The following is a 16,492-nucleotide window of genomic DNA, read 5'->3' on the forward strand; positions in this document are numbered from 1 at the left end:
GGAGAACAACCTCAAAGGTAAAAAACTTTGGGGATACGTTATGGGCACCATTCCGGAACTACAACTCCAACTAACTAAGATGGATGGTGATCAAGAAAAAACTCTTAAAGGAAATGCCCGCATGAAGGCCATTGAAGATCACCAATCTAAAGTGGAAGATTGGGAAAGTAAGCATGCCAAGATTCTTGCTTGGTTCATGAACAATGTGGAACTCAAGATTTGCGCCAACATTGCCAAGTTTCGGATGGCTAATGAAGCATGGTTCTTTATGAAAGATATGTTTACTCAAAAAGACCTTGCTCGTCAATTCTTTCTTCAAGAAAAAATCCGGACTATCAAGCAAGGAGAAATGAGTGTAAGGGATTACTTTAGCACTCTTGGTCCCCTATGGGATGAACTATCTTTACTAGAACCAAAATGGATTTCTAGTGTGGATGTGGAATTAAGGAGAGAACAAATGGAAAAATAGCACTTTTTCCAATTTTTACATGGTCTTAGGCCCGAATATGAACAAGCTAGATCTTCCCTCCTACATAGATCTAAGCCTCTTCCCTTGGAAGATGCCATAGCCGAAATATGCCAAGAAGAAACTCGTCTTGGCATGATTAAAGGAGGAGATGATGTCTTGGCCGTATCAAAACCCAACAACCATATGAAAGCTTACAAACCTCCACATTTTGGAAGGCAAAATAATTATAATGGCAACTATAGAAAAGCCATTTGCCATCATTGTCAAGAGTTGAGTCATATAAGACCTAATTGCCCTAAGTTGAATGAAGCACCTAAAAACAAGGTTGCTTCCGTTGAAGAAGCTACTCAAAAGAAAGAGGAAACCATCAAAGGGAAGGAATCTTTTTCTCTTGCTCAACTATCGGAAGCACTACAAACTCTACTCAAGATACCATCAACCTCGGGTGCCGCCATAGCTTCTTCCTCTCCTCCAGGTATGTCTTCTTGGATCCTTGACTCTGGACCTTCCTTTCATATGACCCCACTTGAAAATGAGCTTTCCGATTTGTGTAATAATTATAAAAACTCCTATGTTTCAACTGCCGATGGTACATCTTTACAAGTAAAAAGTTTTGGAACTTTAAACTTTTCAAAAAATTTCTTTGTGCCAAACGTGAGAGTTGTACCTCAACTTAATTTAAATCTCCTCTCTGTTGCTCAAATATGTGATCATGGATGTGAAATCTCCTGCTCAACTAAGGATTGCTCTATACAGGATCTCCGGTCCGGGAAGCAGATTGGGCAAGGCCATAGGAGGGGAGATCTCTATTACATGAGCAACTTGAAACTCCCCACTAACTCTTTTTGTAACCATGTCCAAGATAAAAATATTGAAATTTGGCATCAAAGACTTGGACATCCAAGTTTCTCAAAAATGTACTCCTTTCCATTTGGAAAGAAATTTTGTAATGAGAAACATTTTGTTTGCAAGAATTGTATTTTTGGCAAAATGAATTCTACTCCTTTTCCAAACCGAATTTTTGTGTCCAAAAGACCTTTTGAGTTAGTCCATTCGGACGTTTGGGGTCCTTCTCCGGTCATGTCTAAAGGAGGGTACTCCTATTACGTTACTTTTATTGATGACTACACTAGGTATCTATGGATCTACTTTCTCAATTTAAAATCCGAAGTCTTTGACTTCTTCAAAAAATTTCATATGATAGTTAAAAATCAATTTTCAAGTAATATCTCTACTCTTAGATCCGATTCGGGTGGAGAATATTTATCAAATGAATTTCAAAATTATTTAGAAGTAAATGAAATTTGTCATCAAAGATCGTGTCCTAGGACTTCCCAACAAAACGGCTTGGCCGAAAGAAAGCATAGACACATCATGGAAACCACTAGGACACTCCTTATTTCCAAAGAAATTCCAAAGAGTTTTTGGGCCGAAGCGGCCTTAACCTCAACTTACTTAATAAATAGAATGATATCTTCATCCTTACAAAATACATCTCCATATGAAAAACTATTTGAAAGAACACCCGATTTCAATAGATTAAGAATTTTTGGATGTAAATGTTTTGTCCTTACACATAAACGGGACAAATTATCTCCTAAAGCTATTGAATGTGTTTTCTTGGGATATGGAGAAAATCAAAAGGGCTTTAGATGTTTTGACTTGAAAAATAACAAACTCTATGTATCCAAAGATGTAACCTTTTTGGAAAATGAAAATGGTTTTGTGAAAACTAAAGATATTGACGAAAGTGAATATGCTTTTTTATTTGATCTTCTATCTCAAGAAGATGAGACTCCTCAAGAAGAGGAAATCTCTAATGAGTCTTTGAATGACCTAGAGGATATTCCTCTTGACAATGTTATAGATGAAAGTGATATATCAATCCAAACCTATGTTAGGCGTGGTCAACAAACTCAAATGAGTGCCTTAGAAAAATACTCTCAAGGATCCAACATAGAAGAAACCTCTTTAAGGAGATCCGGTCGGATCTCCAATCCTCCTAATAGGTTTGTTTCCTATGAGTCCCTAACTCCAAGATATAGAGCGTGTCTAATTGCGTTGCACTCATTTCATGAACCTTCACACTTTAATGAGGCCAAAAACATTCCCCAATGGGTTGAAGCCATGAACTTAGAGCTTAGTGCCCTTGAAAAGGCAAAAACTTGGGAAATAACTTCGTTACCCACTGGAAAGAAATCAATTGGATGTAGATGGGTCTTCAAAATTAAAACTAAGAGTGATGGTTCATTAGAACGTTATAAAGCACGGTTGGTAGCTAAAGGATATGCTCAAGAATATGGTATAGATTATGAAGAAACCTTCGCACCTGTTGCTAGAATGACTAGTGTTAGGACTCTTATTGCTATTGCGTCAGTGAAAAAATGGTCTATCTATCAACTAGATGTTAAGAATACATTTCTAAATGGCGAATTAAATGAAGAAGTTTACATGGATCCCCCACCAGGAGTATGTATTGGTAAAAATAAAATTCTCAAACTTAAAAATGCATTATATGGGTTAAAACAAACCCCAAAGGCTTGGCATGATAGATTTAGTAATGTAATGACAAGTTTGAATTTTCGTTCATGTTATACTGAAACTGCTTTGTTTGTGAAAAGTGTAGGGTCTTCAGTAGTTATTTTACTACTTTATGTTGATGATATGATCATCACTGAAAGTGATGAGCAAGGAATTTATGATATTAAGAAAGTTTTAAAAGAACATTTTGACATGTCTGATCTTGGTTTCTTAAGATACTTTTTAGGGATTGAAGTGGCGTACTCTCCTCGAGGGTACATTCTCTCTCAGATGAAACTGACTGCTGACATTTGTTCTAAATCTGGTATCTCCGATGATAAGAAGACAGAAACCCCTGAAGTCATCAATGCAAAGTTAAGGTTGGAAGATGGAACACCTCTCGAGGATCCTACTCCCTACCAGCAACTTGTTGGGTCTCTAACCTACTTATCCATTACTCGGCCAGACATAGCTCATGCTGTCCACTCTGTCAGTCAGTTTCAACATGCACCTACAACCGTGCACATGAGTACAGTCTTAAGGATCATCAGATATATCAAAAACACCATAACTAAGAGAGTTTTTTTTTCCTCCTCATCATCACTTGATTTAATTGCTTATACTGATGCTGATTGGGGAGAAAATCCCAATGACCGAGTCTCAACTACGGGATTTTGTGTTTTCTTAGGTGACTCTATGATTTCTTGGAGATTCAAGAAGCAACACAAAGTATCATTGTCCTCAACGGAAGCGGAATATCATGCTATGACCACTACAACCATGGAACTTGTATGGCTAAGAAGTCTCCTCAGTGATATGGGCATTGTCATCTCTACTCCTTCGAAGATGTGTTGTGACAACAAAAGTGCAATTTATATTGCAAGCAATCACACCTTCCATGAGCGTACTAAGCATATTGAGATGGACTGCCATTACGTACGTGATGAATACCTGAGAGGAACCATAGCACTACCTTACGTCACATCTGAGTACCAGTTGTCAGACTTCTTCACTAAGGCCCTTGCTGCTCCTCGTTTTTTGTTTCTCCTTAACAAGCTTTCGGTTATATCCCCGTAAAGCTTGAGGGAGGGTGTTAAAATATATGTAATTCATATATATGTATATGTTTATATACATATATATATATATATGTATTATCTAAAATACCCGATAGGGGTATTTTAGTCATTTCACAAGTACCGATAGCGGTACTTGTTTCTTTTCTTTATTTTTTGTAAATTCTTTTTTTCTTTTTTTACTTTTTATTTTTTATATTTTTGCCCACCTAAAAGGGGCCCCACCATGGAGTCGATGGGGCCCCCAACGGTCCCATTTGTGACCGTTGGGGGCTCCCAACAACTCCATGGGAGCCCCTAGGTGGCTCTTCTTTTAAGGCCATAAGGCCACTCCTCCTCTCCTTTTTGTGTATAAATAGGGGTGAACCCCTTTTGTATTTTTCACTCTTGAGAGCTCTCTCTCTTTTCAATAAGAGACATTTATATTTTTATGTTGTGTTGTCTCTTGTGGGTTTGGGTGTTAGCCCTTTTGTTTGTTCATTAGTGGATGTTGTAAGTGCTTAATGCACTCTTTGCTTTTCCGCATATTTCATTACACATGCTTAGGCTATACTAACAAATTTGTCAATCTAATCTCAAAATCCAGAAAATACTAAAAAATTCACATAAAATTCAATTCTACTCCGATCTTCACAATCTGGACTCCTAAAATGGTGCTCTATCAAAGCCCCAACTCAAACAACTGAAATCCAAACAGTCGTACATTGGATGCTGACTTCGGCAACCCATGTGCACGAATAACGAGGCAGGTCTCTGAGCAGCAACAAAGGGCCTCTTCTCTATCCTCTCTAAATAAAGCTTTTTTGCCTTCAATTTTATTTAGATATGGCTCTAATACCATATCAAAGCAACAAGATGAAGGAGAAGAGAGATAACAATGGAGAGCAACCAAAAGTGAATTCATTAAACAAGAAAATGAGAAGACTATTGAAAAGAATAAAACATACGCATCAATACATTGGGGGTAGCACATTATATATAATACACATTTGATACACTAGTCTCAACAAGAGAGAGAGAGAGAGAGGTGGTAGCTGCCTACCAGGCTTTTGAACGGTTCTTTTCCACATTTTCCTTAAATCTGACCGTACAGATATGTTTTACATGCTTGATTTTATAGAAATCAACTAATCAACTCTTGGATCATCCGATTCCAACACGCAGGTAGGTTTCTATAATATTTAAAAATCGATGGTTTAAAATTCTCATAAATATTAAGGCTTAAAAAATCATGTTTTTTTATCGAAAAAACCTGATGCAAGTGGTTTCCTAGCAAATCGACCATGCCAAACACATCTGCAGGAAAGTATTGCAGATATATAACAATATACAAAAAAGAAAGGAAATATAGGAAATTCAAAAATTTTGAGAAGTACTTTTTGTCACATTAATATTGTCATATTTTTTATTGAGATCAGTATTAGCTTCTGAAATATTGTGACAAAATCGTGATATTTTCAACATGCACTGATATTTGTTACATGGTGACTATAGGTAGTGCATCCTTTGTACTCCAAATTTTGAGAAATGACATACTCAGCACGTAACATTGTTGGATGCGTTATGCTACTATTCCAGTTTGTACAGTAGTCGATTCCGTCATTGTCTGGCTTTGGAACCACAGCTGAAATTTGTCATGATAGTCAATTTGTTGTTGAAACCGACTTTGAATCCTCTACCATAAGCAACATATGCTGCAAAATTTTTGACCAATAAATCTGTGGATGAAAATAAACACAATGTAGTTGTAACCTTTTGTCATGTGTTGCTAATGATAAAACTGAAGCGGCTAGTTCACAAATATCTTTTGCATCTTAAATGTCCAGCATCTCTTCATTTTATAATTTCTTCTTTTTAATGTAGACAATCTCAAAGTAATTATCTACCAATCTTTTCCCCAATTAGGTTTTTTTCATATGCAACTTTTCAAGGACTAATTTTATATTTGCCAATTATGATCAGGTCGGCTGACTGCAAAGAGCGATGTTTACAGTTTCGGAGTTGTGCTTTTGGAACTTTTATCTGGACGCCATGCTGTTGACAAAACAAAAATTGGTATAGAGCGGAATTTAGTTGATTGGGCGAAGCCTTACTTGGGTGATAAACGCAAGGTATATAGCATAATGGACACCAAATTGGAGGGTCAATATCATCAGAAAGGGGCACAGGCGGCAGCTGCTCTTGCCCTACAGTGTATCCACACAGAGGCAAAGATGAGGCCTCAGATGACTGAGGTTTTAGCTACCCTAGAACAGCTGAAGACATCCAAAGATTTAGCAAAACTTGCAAATGCAGAGCGCCACCATGTTCACTCTAGTTCTAATAATAAATCACCAGCACGACATCATCACGCTCATCAGGGTCCAAGACCAGGTGGATCCCCATTACCATCCCCGTTGCTATCAAATCAACATTCACCACGTGTTCATTGATTGAGAAACAGTCCTGGTTCGGAATTCTGTGTATATCTATTGGATATTTGATATATATTTCACTTGCCTGTTGTAAAAGTTATATGATTGTCTTTACTCGCCTGTAACAGCAATGAGTGCATTTTTTTTAACATGTTTAGATGAAACGCTTGATTCTGTTCCAAGAATGCTTCCAACATGATTGTATCAGTATTATAATAACAATCCATTTTCTAAAATTTTGCTCAATTCTTGTACTAGCACATTCTGATTGCCAGTTTGTTGAGCAAGGGATAGTCAGCACTTCCTTTAAGTGTATGATCGTGTAAAATGGGTCCATATCAAGCTGGCATACCATCTCCACCTGAAAAGGCTTTGATCTTTTCAGATTTACTGCAATCTCTGCCACAAAACGGGTGCAGTGATTATTGAACTGAGCAAATACTGTACAATTGAGACAAAGTAGTTAGATAGATTGTGATATTATTACTTCTGTTAAGGCTCGGAGTCTGCTCATGTCCTTGCAAGGCCATGTGTAGTGGTAATGTTTTGTGCAGTGCCTGTTAGACCAGAGTTTCATGTTTTAGGGTGTTTTTGCACCTTTTCATTCAGTGGGAGTCCAATTCTACAGAAAGTATTTCCAAGGGGCAACATTAACAAAACACAATCTCTTGATCAGGGTATGCTGCTTTACTGGGGTAGACATACCTCTGCTCACAATTAAAAGTTGGAAAAAGCCATGCAACATGAATAACTGAGGAATACTTTCACAAAGAATCCTAATCATAAAGGGAAAAAAAATTTAAGAAACGTGAAGACGTGGTATTTGGATTAACCAAGTTATCAAGATAAGTAGGATAATAAAGATGAGAAATTGCATTGCGCTCCACAATCAAATATCTCAACTTATCCCATTTATCTGGACGAGTTGGTGCATCCAAACAAGAAATGGAAAATGACAAAGTTCATGAACTCTTGACATTTCAATTGCACATAGAAATAGTCTTGGCCATTTTTCATTCGAAGCAAAAGATGTATACTTGGAAATTATCTGAGCTGTCCCAAAGAATCAAGTCTCCCGGTAAGTTTTGTAAATGGTTATTATGAGCGGCATCCATTTTATTAATCCTTCAAGAGCGAATGGCGTCAGTTGTTTTATGGAGGTTCAGGCATGTTGGGCATCATTGGAAACACACACCAAGAACATCATCTCCACCGCTTGCAGTGTACTGGGATTCATGGTCTCCGTTTTCCAATAACAACCAGATTTGCAAGTGACTTAAATGAGTCATGAGCCTGATGGTTTACCTAAGTGCCTCCCACGAGTCAGCCAATTGGATCTAGATATGGGCCTGAAATTGAACCCACAAGAAAGCCTACCAGATTTTTTCACTGCCTTTCTGTAGACCACAAACAATAGGTCAAGAGAGGCCATCCACCAATGTAAGCTAATGTCCACACTTCAACTGCATTAGAGTTTATTTTTCGGGCATTCTTGGCTCATAACATTTAGAAAAGCATTTTAAGAAATTCCAAATAATAACAAACGCATTAGTGCAAGAATATGTCACACAACCAGCCAAAGTACTTAACAACCACAAAGAGAAAGATACATGCATATAGATATACACGTATTACAATTCCAATTTGAAAAACAAACGGCACATTTGTCTATAAGAACACAAACATCAAACACTTCCTTTTCATTACTATTTTATACAAGCTGCAAAATTCCACCCTAAAAGTATAAGACAGATCCATACCAAGTCGCGATCACCTGTTATTGTCCATATCTTCTTCTCGGAAATACCGATTAATAAATAAATTGGCACTGGGAGGGACCATATGTGTGGTATATTGTAGTATGCACAAGTAGATAGCTGGATGGGAAAAATAAGGGGCTGTCTGAAAAAGTACCCAACCAACCCAAGGATATAGTCGGTGACAGTAAGCAACAACATTCTGAGAATAGGGAATCGGTATATTTAGAGAGCACATAGAAATGCCTAAAATGAGCATCAGAGGAGTGGTGGGTTTGGCCTTCTTGATGGTAGGAAATAGGAAGGGGTCAGAAGTTGTGTAGAAGTGCCCTTCGGCATAGAGGGGTAGACCTCTCGGAGGATTGTGGCGGCATTGGGGCTTTGGGTGCTGGGGATGGAGATGCCACCCCAAGCGTTCTCAGTAGGAATCGCCTTTCCTGGACAAATAACAGCCAAAACCTATTACTTTTTTGAGAGAGAAAGAATGTGCGTGTGTGTGCATACAGGTAAAGGTCATACAATAACAGGCTAAGATCCAATCTAGAATAAAAGCATGAATACTGAAACAGATGCTTCGGACAGCATATAGAGGCTACCAGGGCCATACAAGGGTAACATGGACCTCCCCTATAACTGAAAGCTGACTCTTAGGACCTAAATGAGCGTTTCAAACCTTCTACCTGAGGGGTTTGAGGGTTCTCATTGCTGAACGATCTAACAAGCAGATTATCTTATAATTCCACCCAATTCATCTCATATATTTATGGTCATGTCATCGGGTATCATACTATATAGTAGCTAGTCGGAAATCACAGATGTGACCGGTGTTCGCTCAATCTTCCCCATATTCAACATAATTCGTTTAGTAAAAAACATGCTTTGGATCAACTTCTTTTGGGAAAACCACTGATTGTTTTGGTCTTGTGGGCTGTTGATCTTTGAAGCACTTGCAAAAACCTGTTTGTAGATTAAAATCCCATGATCCAAAGCATGCTTCTATCAAACAAACCATTTAGATCATATCTGTAGAGCTTGACTCAAGGAAGATTTGAAGCACAGTTAGAAACGTGCAATCTACTACATAGTACATGTACTAATGACATGACCAATAACTTGTGTGTGTGTGTGTGTGTGTGTGAGAGAGAGAGAGAGAGAGATCAGTGCTGGGAGTACTAAATTGGTTCAGCAAAGTTCTGACTGCTGGTTCAACATATTTTCAACCATAATAATAGAAAAACTGAATGCTACTACCCTTAAGTAGCTCAGGGGAAATTATAGGTTACTATTTCCTTTGTCTTTGTTTGGTAAAAGACAGAGAACATTCAACTGAATTTTCTACTCCAGTTCAAAAAATTATTGCCTTGTGTGTGTGTGAGTGTGTGTGTTTCTTACACTGGCTGAAAACTCAGGGGTTGGAATTCCATCAGCATATGATCGCAAAAATGGGATGCTTTGAAGAGGGGAGCAAAACTCAGTATTAGAAGATCTGGAGATATCAGCAGCTTCTTTAAATTTTGCACTAGATGACATGCAAGACGCTGCATCAAGGACAAGATTATTATCCATCATTTATTATAAGGTATCAATAGGTAAAATATCAAGTTCTAGCTTGAGAGATTCATCCATCATAGCCAGAATGAACCAATTAGAAATAAAGCAGACTTTAGCCATAGAAAAAAATGATGGAAAAAGTTATTCGGGAATCAACAAATTATTTTAGTACTTTTACACTGATTACTAGTGTTCTGAACTGAAAAAAGTAAGCATGATTGGAAAATGGCTAATTGATAAAGAACGAATGGAAAATGAACAGATATTTATGAGGTGTGTATAATATACAACACTAGCAACCTGAATATCAAAGAGATGGCCACATAGTAAAAGAAAAAAATAAAATTTCAGCTTATGCATGAAAGCACTATAACGATCAATAGATTTTCCTTATTTACTTTGTCAGTATCTCCGATTTATGCTGTAATAGGAGAGAAAAAAAAACATAAAAGAAAAGGAAGCAACAAATAAAACTTCTCTACCTAAAAACATCCACATAAATTAGTAAACGTCTTGAAATACAACTACTTTATTTTCTCAAAATAATTGATAATACAACAGCTTGCAGAATATCTGTTAGAAGATAATAGGAGATTAATATTTTTTGTTTATGATTAAGATAAGGCCTTAATTAAAAAAAAGGAAATGGATAGGAGGCAACAGGACATCATCCTGAAATGAACAAAATAACAGTGAGAACAAGCACACGTAGAGGGGTCTGGAGTTGTTTGCCAGGGTTCAGGGTATTTGTTATGGCCACTTGACAATCATGGTTAAAATATTTAAAACGACAATTATCTGCAATGAAATTATTTGAGAAACTTCCTAAAAAGTTTTTATTTTTCCCAGTTGTTTTAGCGAATTCATAAGAAAAAAAATTATTTAAAATTTTCAAATATAAAAAGAAACTAAAATTAGAATATATAATAAATTAAAAAAAAACTTGAGATATTGCCAATAAAAATGTATATATATGAATAAATCATGATATTTTGAAAATAATAATTTTATTGGTTTTATCGTATTTATCAAATTTTAATCTTTTATGATATTTTAGAACATGTTGCATTACTTCAGTAATGTAGTATCCTAGGCACAAATACACTAGATAAAAAGGAAAGGAAAACAAAACAAAACAATAGAGATTGTTTAAATCAGGACATACCATGTTTGCAATTATTCTGTTCATTTGCATCACTACAATGTTAAATAATTCATAGTACAGTCAAAACAAAAGAAAATGCTAAAGAACCAACTTTGGCATGTGGACTACCTTTAATCTCAATTGCCCCCGTGAAGCACCCATTTTCATCACAGTCGTCCTTACTATCTTGTTGATGGTTCAAACTTGACTGGGAAACCTTGTTTAAGGAACAAGTCTGATACTGCTGTGGTTCTTCGATTGCAGGATGAGATTGTGATCCAGTGCTGCACTCAGAACTGCCTTGAGATTCTGTGTGCAATTCATATTTCCTAATGAATACATGAGCAAAATGTCAGGCCTGAAGGCTTATTGCTATAACAAATAATTTTATTTATTTATTTATTTCAGTAGCAGATAATCACTAAGCACCTCCATGGTAACTGATTATCTGTATCATCACTGACTGCTTCCAGTTGCAAGTTACCATTCTTTAGATCTTCTACTAACTCTTTGAAATCCTCGAAGAGAAAATCTATATCATCAAACTTGCAATAGGGCTTCCCATTTTCTTTAATTTGATGGAAAAACTCTTGTAGTTCCTGTATGCAGATTTTTTATGAGAATGTCTCTATGACAGAAAATGTTACCTCATACATCTGTGTAAAAGAAAAAAAATGAAATTTTCTTTTGCATATTATTTTCTTCTTAGTTGCTGACATATGCTTACTTTAGTTGCACATAAGTTTCACCTCACCTTCCATGCATCTTCAAGGCTTTTCTCTGAGCACTCGGCATTGACTTTTAGTGCAAGAGAGCTTAAGAGTTCTGCTTGTTGCATCAAAGCAGTTATCTTTGGGTCATCCTTCCTAAGAAATTCTCCTTGGGCCTTAGTGGAAGTTGCAACTATCCAAAATAATCGAAGAGTGAGACTACAGGCCTGTATTTTGTTAATATTCAGAAGCAAAGACAAATAACTCAACACTGCCATTTGAATGAGAAAAAATGCAAGTCAGGTTACCAGTATGCAGTTGCACTTCCATTTCTTTGATATTCAAGGTTGGAAACTTGCCCAGGTTATTGAGGTCCAGGGTAACAAGGGGAGGCCTTAAATTCTGATTTTCAGATCCAAAATTTCCCTTTGATCTCTCTTTTGTTACACCATTTGCAAGATACTGGGCAGACATCTCTCCCATGGTCCTGTTGTACATGACTAATTAGTCTTGGAGCAACTTCAAACTGATTTCCTTATTTTCTTTCAATCTTCAGTACTTTGAAACTGACCGTACCTGATTTCCTCAAGTGGCAATGTTGTGTGAAATTCATATGGAGTATCATGTCGGTTTGGAAGCAGAAAAGCATTGTGGTTTGAATTGATGACAGTGCTGTTGTTATCCTTCATCAAAGCCTCATATTTAGCTCGTTTTTTGCAGAGTGTCGTGAAACGATTCTTTACAGCATTGTCTGTCCTGTATCAGCACAACAACAAAAACTTCATAGCAACATCAGCATGAAGCAGCATGAATTTGTAGGGAATAGATTGTCCAAAACAGTTTCAAGATGCAACATATCATGGATGACCAGTGCTACAAATAGTGGATTACCTGCCTGAAACCATCTTTGCTATCTCTGTCCATCTGTTCCCACATATTTTCTGTGCCTGCAGTTATTGAAATTTCACAATCAAATTATGGAAGCATTTGACTGCATAAGTACTTTCTTTCTCCCAGGAAAAGTAGCAAGCCCAAACATTTGCTCTGGTCTAACTGGAAAACGTATCTAGGGGAATGCCAAATCTAAGTTTTATTTAAAGATTGTTATCAGAAAATGGATACTTAGTCAAATAGGGTCAAAAGTGGGCAACGAGCAAAGCAAAGTAAGTGAGATTGTGATGCCCTAGAAGACTAATTATTGTTGAGTGGAAAATAAAGAAGGATAAGGTTTATGCATTTTTGTAACTGAAGCTCTATCAATGGAATCTACAAATTGTTTTCAACAGTGTTATTATAGAAGGCAACAGTGGTGATTAAAAGTTCAACAGAAACCTAAAGTGTGAAATTATTCTTATGATAACAGAACACTAAGGACAAAAGGAAGTGATCTTTGGGTGTTTCTCCCATCCATACTTGTTCCCACATGGTTTGATTTCTAAACCTTCAAACTGGGTATGAAATTCTTATGGAAGGACTTGACTGTGGAACAGAAAGAGTTGTAAAGCATTAATGAAAGATCGTGAACTCAAATGCCATGCTTGCCAGCGAATGATTGTAAGGCCATCAATGTACAAGTTAACTGACTCTCCCTCTGATAAAAAAGTCCCAAGCAATTTCAGAAATGCCAGCACTAAACGACCTACAAAATTTGAACAGGTAACTACCTCACACAAGAGCATGTCTTCCTCTTCAGACCATCCTCCCTTCTTACAATCTGAATTCAAATATGCATGCCACCTGAAATCACAGACATATAATAAAAAAGAGGCCAAGAGAAAGAGATGATGATGTCATTTGTCCAAGTAATTACCTTCTTCTACATTGTCTGCTTGTTTTATTCTTGAAGTTTGAAGCAATGTCCTTCCAGCTGCACACACAAAACGGTCCCTTTGTGAATTCATCTGACTAATGCATATGGAATTACAAAGAAACTCTAAAATTTGGACAATGTAATCAACCTTTCCGTGCCACGAATTCTGATCTGTTCTCGCAGAATATCATCTTCCTGAAAATGAATTTGCCTTATTTGAATTTGAAAAAGATGAAGATGATATATAAAAATGAAAAGAAATAAACTATCAAATATACACCTCGGTAGATAATCTATATACAGTATGCATTGAGAAAACAGATCTGATGATCAAGCTTAGTGTACCTCTGGAGTCCATGTAACGTTGTGTCTGTTTTTGTGCATGGTTCTGATTTTATAACCATCATAGGAACTCATCACCTGCACTAGTCTTCTCTCGCCAAAGTTTTGGATTCTTTCAGCCCCATCCAGCCTGTTAACAACATAGTTTTTCTAACATTACTGATACTCCATCACTGTATTTCAAAACTTCTTAAATGCTACCATAAGCTCGGATTATTTACGTCTGCTTAAAAAAGCTTGTTTCAGAAACAGAGAACAAAGTAATCCCAAACTCTGAAAACACAAAAGAAATCCACTAGGACTCCAGGTACTCGATGTGGATCTTCATTACATACTGCATAGAACAGCCAGAATACCAGCAAAACCCTCAAGTACCCCAACGTGTTCAACTAGTCACTAGAGAACTATGAATCTGATCCAGATTCCTCCATTCAGCTAAAATCAGAAAGAGTGCATATCGGAGCATCGAATCTTGTGCGTCGTAGCACATATCAGAGAAAATATTTCAACATCCTATGCCAGAGTATAGCTACGCAGTAACTGTATAGCTCAGAAAACTGCAGATCCAAGAAATGCAATGAAAAAAAAAAACCGGAAAGCTATCTTGATCCCATTATTTTAAGTCAACTTCTATTCTGTGACTTGAATTCTTTCAGAAAAAGAGAAAAAAGAAAACCAGCAAACTGAAATCTGGCTAAGGTCTTCAAGTTCTTTTGGAAAAGAGGAAAAATACAATCAGAATATAATCTCTACAGATTTTCTTCAGATTAAAAAGAAATACCTGAGAGATTCTTCAGATTCTATAACAAAAGAAAGGGAACTGCACCATGCAATCTACCTACGATTCTCTTCTTTCTTTTTGCTGCTCTCTCTCTCTCGCTCTCTTTTCTGAATTCTGCCTAGAAATACGTGTATGAACCCAGATGCTCTTCTGTTTTAAGATCCACCCAGTTCGCGACCAAAACGACGGTGATTGGTGCTAAATTCATAAAATACGTGGAATCTTTCGCTACATGACAAGTTTTTCTCCAAATTATACTTCAGACAACACTAAACCATCGCAGACCTGAGCTAAACTCCACAGAAAAGCGGCATGTCGAACCCGATGCACTAAATTCTCTAAATTCTGCATTCCAGCCGCTAATCTGAGCTAACTAGGTCCTTTTCAGACGGAAAAACGAGGTTTTCCCTAATTGTAAGCCTATAAACTCGTAGATCCGAGCTAGATCTACAGAAATACGGGGGAGGAAACGGCATCAGGCGCCTTTCTTCAAATTCTCACCGCTTGGCATTGTAGATTCCGGTCAGAACCAAAGAAACACGGCCGGACGAGCGCCTCCTCCGCCGTCTAAACGACGAATCCGCGGAGCAAATCCGTCAGCGAAGAGGAAGGAAGAAGCAGAAATTTCGAGTTTTCGAGGGCGAATTCCGTACCTCGTTATCCTGCTCTTCTTGTTTTGATTATAACGAGCGGAGAACAAGTGGCGTCTGAAAAGTCAAGAGTGCGGGCGATCGAGTGAGAGAGAGCGCGGGCGTTTTTGGAGTTCAAAAGGACCGTGAAAACCATGAACAATAAATTAATGTTCACGGTGAGGAGAGCGTAACATTCGGAAAATAGCTGCTGCTTCACCCTCCTTGTCATGTGTTACTTTACTGTCACAGTGATTACTCTCTCTCTCTCTCTCTCAATCAATATTTAATTTGAAAAGCGTCAACAGGACGTTTCTTGTGATCGACTTTGGCTCCTCTCTCTCTCTCGTTTGTATCCGTCAATCAGAAATACGACGTTCCCCTTTAAAAAGATTGGAATTATGCGTTCTCCCCAATCGATTTCAGATATTTGCATTTTGCCGTTTAGTTTTCACATATATTTTTAAGGATCACCATGAAAACGGGTAGTACATGGATTACGTCAGTCTTAACCCGACACCCCATTTGACATCTGAAGGGTGAGTTTAGTTTTGGATATGGAACCAACTCTGACTCTTACAGTGAATTTCAATATTCAGTTGTAATCTAAGTTGATGTGGTATTGGTTTAGTTGAAAAATGACGAAATATATTGGTTTGCATGTACAAAAGGTAAGATGAGTAAAGTAATATATATTAGGAAAATTGAAATATGTTTATCAACCGAATATGTTTGGCTAGGTTCTTTTGCAAATCTGATCATGTAATGCATTTCGTGTGGCTCATTTGCTAGGAATTGACTGTTGGATCAACTTAATCGGATCAAGAAATGGGATTTATGAGTCTATTTCTATAAAAATCACGCGTCTAGATCATATCCTTATGATGAAATTTTTGCAAAAATGTAAAAAAAACTTTTGAAAATCTTGGTTCATACCAGTAAATATATTTGGTTGGTAAACATATTTTAGTTACCCCCTATATATATATATATATATATATATATATATATATATATATATATATATATATATACATATATATAAACCCGTTTGGGGTTGAATAAGTCGGACACTCGATGAGCATCGGATTTGTGCAAAAAATGCACAAAATTGCACAAAAACAACATTTAGTGGCTGTAGCGATCAACAGCGCACAGTCGTCCCATGTAAAGTTGAACATTTTACATATTCGACCTTACACCCATCTCTACATTTGCTACAGCCAATTGTATTTAGAGCATTTTGACTCTATCTGACTTAGCAGAGGTGTTCAACATGGTTTAGTGGG

General features: G+C 37.0%; 2 protein-coding genes across 3 annotated transcripts in view; one reads left to right on the forward strand and one right to left on the reverse strand.

The window, feature by feature from the left end:
• The window catches only part of LOC149816725 (putative serine/threonine-protein kinase PBL3), a 46,531-nt gene extending 39,797 nt beyond the window's left edge, over positions 1 to 6,734 (forward strand). For both annotated transcript variants that reach the window (XM_089987465.1, XM_089987464.1), the window contains one exon: positions 6,028 to 6,734. In XM_089987465.1, the coding sequence (XP_089843591.1) occupies positions 6,028 to 6,497 (470 nt within the window). In that variant the 3' untranslated portion in view covers positions 6,498 to 6,734. The remainder of the gene's footprint in view (positions 1 to 6,027) is intronic.
• Positions 6,735 to 7,996: 1,262 nt separating this feature from the next.
• On the reverse strand, positions 7,997 to 15,506 carry LOC149816726 (transcription factor MYB124-like). The gene is made up of 13 exons (XM_089987385.1): positions 15,228 to 15,506; positions 13,797 to 13,923; positions 13,600 to 13,646; positions 13,452 to 13,508; positions 13,306 to 13,378; positions 12,533 to 12,588; positions 12,218 to 12,397; positions 11,950 to 12,128; positions 11,686 to 11,834; positions 11,361 to 11,530; positions 11,061 to 11,260; positions 9,629 to 9,774; positions 7,997 to 8,673 (listed from the first exon to the last, which is right to left on the reverse strand). The coding sequence occupies exons 2-13, from the start codon at positions 13,866 to 13,868 to the stop codon at positions 8,545 to 8,547; spliced, it is 1,458 nt and encodes a 485-aa protein (XP_089843511.1). The 5' UTR covers positions 13,869 to 13,923; positions 15,228 to 15,506; the 3' UTR covers positions 7,997 to 8,544.
• Positions 15,507 to 16,492: the final 986 nt, after the last annotated feature.

The sequence above is a fragment of the Nuphar pumila genome, chromosome 14 (assembly GCF_984573655.1).
Source record: "Nuphar pumila chromosome 14, dmNupPumi1.hap1.1, whole genome shotgun sequence".
In the NCBI taxonomy this organism is placed as follows: Eukaryota; Viridiplantae; Streptophyta; class Magnoliopsida; order Nymphaeales; family Nymphaeaceae; genus Nuphar; species Nuphar pumila.

Coding starts and splice junctions, on each gene's coding strand:
- LOC149816726 (XM_089987385.1), bottom strand. CDS start 13,868: ATGAGTTCCTATGATGGTTATAAAATCAGAACCATGCACAAAAACAGA. Junction 13,509..13,599: donor AGAATTCGTGGCACGGAAAG/GTTGATTACATT, acceptor TTGTGTGTGCAG/CTGGAAGGACATTGCTTCAA. Junction 12,129..12,217: donor TTGCCACTTGAGGAAATCAG/GTACGGTCAGTT, acceptor CATGTACAACAG/GACCATGGGAGAGATGTCTG.